At 55.1% G+C, this 6,288-nt stretch overlaps 1 protein-coding gene across 1 annotated transcript in view; it reads right to left on the bottom strand.

The window, feature by feature from the left end:
• Positions 1 to 474: 474 nt before the first annotated feature.
• Positions 475 to 6,288, bottom strand: part of GDPD2 (glycerophosphodiester phosphodiesterase domain containing 2) — a 7,831-nt gene continuing 2,017 nt past the window's right edge. The window contains exons 5-15 of the mRNA XM_009867325.1: positions 5,962 to 6,060; positions 5,485 to 5,578; positions 5,040 to 5,185; positions 4,498 to 4,580; positions 3,815 to 3,965; positions 3,045 to 3,260; positions 2,022 to 2,173; positions 1,574 to 1,721; positions 1,265 to 1,347; positions 822 to 850; positions 475 to 527 (exon numbers count right to left, since the gene is read on the bottom strand). Of these exons, the coding sequence (XP_009865627.1) occupies positions 475 to 527; positions 822 to 850; positions 1,265 to 1,347; positions 1,574 to 1,721; positions 2,022 to 2,173; positions 3,045 to 3,260; positions 3,815 to 3,965; positions 4,498 to 4,580; positions 5,040 to 5,185; positions 5,485 to 5,578; positions 5,962 to 6,060 (1,254 nt within the window). The remainder of the gene's footprint in view (positions 528 to 821; positions 851 to 1,264; positions 1,348 to 1,573; positions 1,722 to 2,021; positions 2,174 to 3,044; positions 3,261 to 3,814; positions 3,966 to 4,497; positions 4,581 to 5,039; positions 5,186 to 5,484; positions 5,579 to 5,961; positions 6,061 to 6,288) is intronic.

Here is a 6,288-nt window from a genome sequence, read left to right as displayed (position 1 = left end):
CTTGTGAAAAGCCACCCCCACCTTCCTTTATCTCTAGCCCTGGGGCACGGCAGCCCCCAGGAGAGCAGCACTTGAAACAAAGTTTCCCATCACTGGCTGCAACGCTGCTGCTGACAGGCAGAGGCTGCCCTTCCCCAGCATCAAACACCGACTCAAAGCCCCACTAGTCTTCAGACCCCAGGTCTTAGCCCCCGCACCACTGGATAAGTACCCAGCCGCCAGGCACAAGCCAGTCCCAGGAAACCCCTGCAAATGCTCCAGTTCCTCACTGCCAGTGGGAACAGGGAACCCAGTTCCAGGTCTTTTCATATGAGGGCAGTTGTATACCACACAAGGAGCCAGGGAGGCTAGGAGAGGGACGGGGTGCACTGAAGGCTCTGGAAGGACTCTGCAAAGGAAAGAAGCCTCGAAGCTGGCTTGAGCTGTGTGGGGCTCTGGCTAACCCTCCCCATGTCTGATGCAGGCTGGAGGGGGTCACTCTTGCATCAGGCTGTTGATCTTTGTGAGCAGTACATCTGTCTCAGACTCTGGGGAGACAGAAAAAACAGTGATTGCAGACAGACACCATCCCACAGTGACAGGCAGAGCAGCCTTAAAAGCAAGCTTGAGGAGACTTGGAGACTGTGGGATTCTCCAGCACTGTCCCAGAGGGCTGTTTGCTAAGGGCAGGACAGGAGCTCTCTGGGCTGGAATTCCCTTCCCTCCCCTGGCCATAGCAAATCACTCCGTCATGTTCAGTTGGAGAAAGCTGCCTGCCAGGGAGAGTCCCACAGGCACAGCCTGGCTTTGAGGGAGGGGAGCTCATGTCTATACACACTCACCCGCTGACCGTCTTCTCTGGAAGCATTTCCTAGGAGATGGAATGGGATGGATGTTAGCATGTCAGTTTGGCCTCCCCCTTCCTTCCCGTCAGCTCCTAGCTGGAGACTGTGGGGCCCCACAGGACACAGTCCCACAGCGATCTGTTCTCAGTGCCTGCAACACTGCTAAAGGAGCAGGACCAAGGTCCCCCAGCCTCAGCCCACCAAGCCCTGGGGTGCAGAGTGAGCTAGTAAGGCACCTAGAAGCTCAAGGAAGGGTCAGGACAGATTTTTAGATGCAGCCTCATGATAAAAGCTGCCTCCACACACTGCTGTCTCACTTAGCCAGACAGGAGAGGACCTCCCAGGATCTGAGTCCGGAGATGGTGTTTGGCTATGTACCAGCCACCCAGGGCACACTCCCAACAGACCTGCCTTGGGATGGAGAAAGAGACCAAACATACCTCAGCAGGAGGAAGGCCCAGAGGACGGCAAGGAAAGAAGTGCAGTCCACAACAATCCAGATCATGAGGTACGTGCTGCTGGGCTGCAAGGCAACAAAACAAGCCATGAACATCAGCCAGGGGTGGTGTGCTGGTGGCACATTCCAGCCTGCTATGCTGGCAGTCCCTTCTGCAGGGTCACATGTTCCTGCACCAGCATGGCACTGAGCAAAAGCCACCCTCCAGGCAGCTGGCTGCCCAGGGCTCCTGCAGAAAGGGATCCTCAAGTGCCTGGAGTGGGGCAGGGTGAAGGATGGAGGAGTCACTCACAAGCAGCCATATGGGGTGTTTCATCTCCTTCAGCACCTGGCAGGCATTGGTGGTGACAGAGCTCACCCCAGAGCACCATAGCACGGAGAAGAGCCAGGGCTGGTTCACCACATACAAGTTGACAGAGATGTTGTCCTGGCGGTACTGCCTGCATAGGGACAACTGTGGTCAGAACAGCAGACAGCAGGGTGCCAAGACACTCATTGTACAATTATCTGAAGAGCCAGACCCAGGGCAAATTTGCTGGCAAGGCAGAGGACTGCAGCCAGCTCCATCCCCTGCACCAGCCCTGCCTGATAAGGGATCCTTGCCCGCAAGTCTGTAGCACACATCCTGCCCTTCCCAGCAGTGTGCTAGGACTAAGCCTCAGTTGGCTCTCACCTCTGCTAGCCCCTGGGACAGTGCCCAAGCCCCACAGTCCACAGGCTCCTGGGCACACGGCTCTCACCTGATCTCCTCAGAGCTCATGTCCTGGTAGGGCAGATTGACATGCAGCAGAGGCTCCTTCTCATTCTGGAGTCTCTTCCGGCCGTAAACTTGCTGAACACCTGGGGCTTGTTGTTTGACCTGTTCCCTAAACCCATCTGGCAGCCAGAGAACCTAGGCAAGAGCCAGAGAGCATATGCAGAGGAGAGGTGCTCCAGAGTGCTTGCTCTCTTCCAATATTTCCTTGCAGATTCAGGCACATGTGGCCTACTCAGACAGCCGATTCCTGCTCCCCTCTCCACACTCAGTTCCTCCATGAGGATCTTGGCCAGAACAGCCTCCCTAAGAGCTTGCCCCAGCCAAAAAGTAAGCACAATAGACTCCACTGGCGTGAGACAGCAATTCCAGCCTAAGAAAGCTGCAGCAATCATGTCCTTTCTGGGTCCTTGCATGAATCAAGTAGTGCATCCTTTTGGCCCCAACTCTGCAGCAAGAATGCACCTTCATTCAGCACTACAGTAGAAGTCTTTGCTGTTTTCCCTCCCGCTCTATATTCCCGAAAAGCAAGAAGGAAGAGCAATTTGGGTGCTAATTCATCCCCTCAGGAGAGCATGTGTCCTGTGCTGCAAAGGTTGGATGCAATGCAAAGTCAACATAGGAGATTGCAGCAGAAGTCCAAGAGCTGCAGGGAGAGGTGTGGTGAAGTGTGGGAAGGTGAAACCCTAAGCATTGTTTTCCTGCTATTGCTCTAGCACTGTTGGTCCCCTCCCTAGACTGAGTCACTGTTTATACATCAGGGTGGCCAGTGCTCAGGAACCAGAGTATTTGGACAGGTCTGAAGCTGTAGGCATTAACTCCTAATTATTGGAAACATCTCCTAGCTATAGAGAATCCCAAGCCTGAACAGGTTTCCCCAGCAGGGATCACATATGGAGATGTAGTACATGGGGTGGCAGAGATGCTCAGTGGGGCTGGAAGGGCACCTCCCACCATGGCAGGGGTGTGACAGCAAGGCCCAGCATTGGTGGGGTGGTGGCCAGCTTACCTGCTGTAGGGGGATGCCTGACTGTAAGATCACTTCCAAGGTGGCATTGATGAAGCTCTGGTAGTCACTGTGGTTCTCAGGCCGGAGGTCAAACATGATAGAGATATTGCTCTGCTTGGCTGCCGCTAGTGCCTGTTCCAGGGATGGGATTCTCTGTTTAGTGGCCTGGTAGCGATCGCCAGGAGAAAGGCTCTGCACAGTGGGAAATGGCTTCCGCTGCAAGGGTGAGAATCAGTCATGACAGGCAGCCCCCCATAATCCCCTAACACCCAAACTGGTGTCTGTCTCTGGCCTTCAGTTTCCCATGCTGGCCTCTCTACATGCTTTCCAGTGCAGGCAGACACAGGAATCCTTCCCCTGCCCATTCACAGGGCACTTCTACCCTTCTCCCCACCAATAGCACAGTTTAAGCAGCCCCAACACCTGTGGACATTCAGAGCAGCTCAGCAGTTGGTTAGTCACTTCCTGGGAAGAGCCTTGCCACATCTGCCTCCAAGCCCAGGCAGGTTGAGCAGCTCAGAGCAAACTCACAAGACATCTCCCCTCAAACCTGCCACCTCCATGACTCAGCTGAGGAGTCAGAACAAACCCCAGCTTGGGGCATAACCGCACCCAAGGGATTCATGCAGGTGTGGAAGTGCTTCTGCACCCTGTCTAGGTGTGTCTGCCAGGACCAGAGTTCCAGAGGGAACCTTCCTCAGGCCAGAGCTCACACTTTACCCACAAAATAAACCCATATCCCTGAGCAGCCACCCTAGGGGCTTTCTGACCTCCAGGAACCAGCTGCCAGCATCCAACTGCTGGAGGTCTGTCCAGTTGAAGGCAGTGCTGTTCAGGGCAGCCCTCTCAGGGAACACAGCCTGCACGTTGGTGGTCCTGGTGAGCTCCTCATCATGCATGAGGAATGGGACCCCATCAGCACTGGCAAAGGAGCAGAGAGGAAAGCTCTGTGTTATAAGCTCTTTGTGTCCTACTCCTGCTCTGGCATTTCTGTCCCCTCCCAGCCACTCTGCTAGGATAACCCTACTTGTGGTCCTCTACACAAAAAAGTGAAAGTTCGGAAAGCACAGAGCACCCAGAGACCAAGCCAGGAACTAAGCAGTTCCTTGCTCACTGCAACAGCTATCCCCATAGGATAGCTACATAGGATGAACTAGAGCTAGGGTCTGTTTTCCAAGTAGTGCACCTCCCCTGATGGTGCCTCCCTCCTAATGTGCTGGAAGACAACCTTCGAGGGAAGGACAGAAACCCATTACCTCTCCCAGGTCATTGGGACAGCAAGCTGGAGCCAGTCCCATACTGGGAAGGTGGGAATGGCAATGCCCTTTGAATAGGGCTGCCTCCAAATGCAGACTCTTATCAGTCCTCCAGATGTGTTCCAGAATGCCTTTTTAGGGAGATGACATCCCAGGACCCATGGGCACCTTGTTCTGAGTCCCTGCTGCCCCTTTACCTCACCGTGACGTCTGTCTCAAAGACTTGCACTTTGCAGTCCACCGCCTTGTGCAGCGACATGAGTGTGTTTTCAGGGGCCAGCTGGAAAAGGAATGGTATTAGTGCAGAAGGTGTGGGCAGGAAGGGGCAGGAGGCATTCACCCTGCCTGGCTGCACTCAGCAACTTGGCTGGGCTCTAGGGCAACCACAGTGAAACTCGGGTGACCCTAGTAGGGCAGCAGATGGAAAAGGACTGGGTGCACAGCCAGAGCCTGCCTAGTCCCTGCTTCCCAGCCCACACTATACAGCCATGCTTTCTGCTGAGAGTTGCCTGTTCCTGGTCCAGCAGCACTCAGCAAACAGCTATGCCCTGCAGCTGCTGCATGCACCCTCCTCACCCATTCTCCAACCCTGTGCTGCCCAGGCTGGTGTGGGAACTACTTTCTGCTGGGCTGGCCAGAGCTTGCCCATATCTGCAGCAACAAGAGTCTGATGCCAGGCACAGCCTGCCCCATCCACCCTGACCGCTGTGCCAGGCTGCTGCCTGTGCTGGTCACTCACCATGGGTGCTCCTCGGTGGCCAATCAGGGCTGGCTTAGGAGGCAGCTGGTTCTCCTCCATGATGCAAGGGGAGGTGATTCCCAGGGGAGCCAGATACAGTGCGATCATCACCACACAGTACACAAGCAGCAGAAACACCTTGAGACCTGCAGGCAGAAACAGAGAAGATAGAGGGGTGAGGTACAGAGGAAGTATTTTCCAGGCTGTTAGGAATAAATCAAGGCTGCTTCACCTGGCACTAACTTATTGTTGCCTTAGGTCAGGCATTGCATTCCCAGCCTCAGGCACACTGCAGATTTATTCTTGGCCCACTACACGTCCTTGCACTCCAACCCAGCACTTTTGCAGGACTCAACTGCAAAGCAGTGAGGGCTGAAGTTGCACTAAGGGCTGGGTATGACAAGCAGTAAACAAGAGCAGGCATTAAAACCAGACTGGGGGTTACCTGTGTTCCGGGTACAGTAGATGAAGCTGGCCAAGGGCCAGGCAAGAAGTGTCATTCCCCCCACGATCCCAATGTGCAGGAAGGGACCTGTTGCCTGAGGAGGCAAAGGCAGGGTGTCAGCCAGCCCCAGCCCCTGTGCCCCAAATCCACATGCTCTGATGCCAGGGATTGGCTAATGCAGCCAGCACTGCTGGAAGAGCCACAGTGCCAGAAAGTGAAGGACAGGCTCTTGGGAGGACTGCACAGACTCTCCCCTCCCTGATCCAGTCACTGTTCATCACCAACTGCAGCTTCTCCAGGCAGGACTGCAAAAGCAGGAGGAGCATCTTGCTGGGTCAGGCAGCAGAAGCTAAAGACAAGGAGTTAAACCCCATGGCACACAGTCATGCTGGGGGCTCCAGTCACCACCCTTCAGCTCATCCCCCCAGGCCAGGTACTGGGTACAGTGGGGGAGTCTCTGGTGTTGAGGTGACTCACCTGCAGGGAGATACGTGCACTTCTCCACTCCTCCGCCCACTTTATACCCAGCCCTGTGAATGCTGCAGCCACAACCAGGGCAGTTAAGATCAGCAGGATCTGTGGGGCAGGGCACAGCATAGTTAGGAGAGCACACAGCATCCTGCAGGCCAGCTGTGCTCTGCCCTGGCAGGGCAGGCAGAGTCCTCCTCATTTCTTCCTCCAAGCTCCTGCAAGTTCTGAGACCCCACTTGCCCTGTCTGCGTTTGCAGCTGAGCTCTGTGCCCCTGGCTTTAAACAAGGGTAATATTCCCATCCCAGAGATGTGTGACTGGGGGACTAATAGCT

Source organism: Apaloderma vittatum, unplaced genomic scaffold, assembly GCF_000703405.1.
Source record: "Apaloderma vittatum isolate BGI_N311 unplaced genomic scaffold, ASM70340v1 scaffold41853, whole genome shotgun sequence".
Classification (NCBI taxonomy): Eukaryota; Metazoa; Chordata; class Aves; order Trogoniformes; family Trogonidae; genus Apaloderma; species Apaloderma vittatum.
This window is presented reverse-complemented; position numbering and strand designations above follow the sequence as displayed.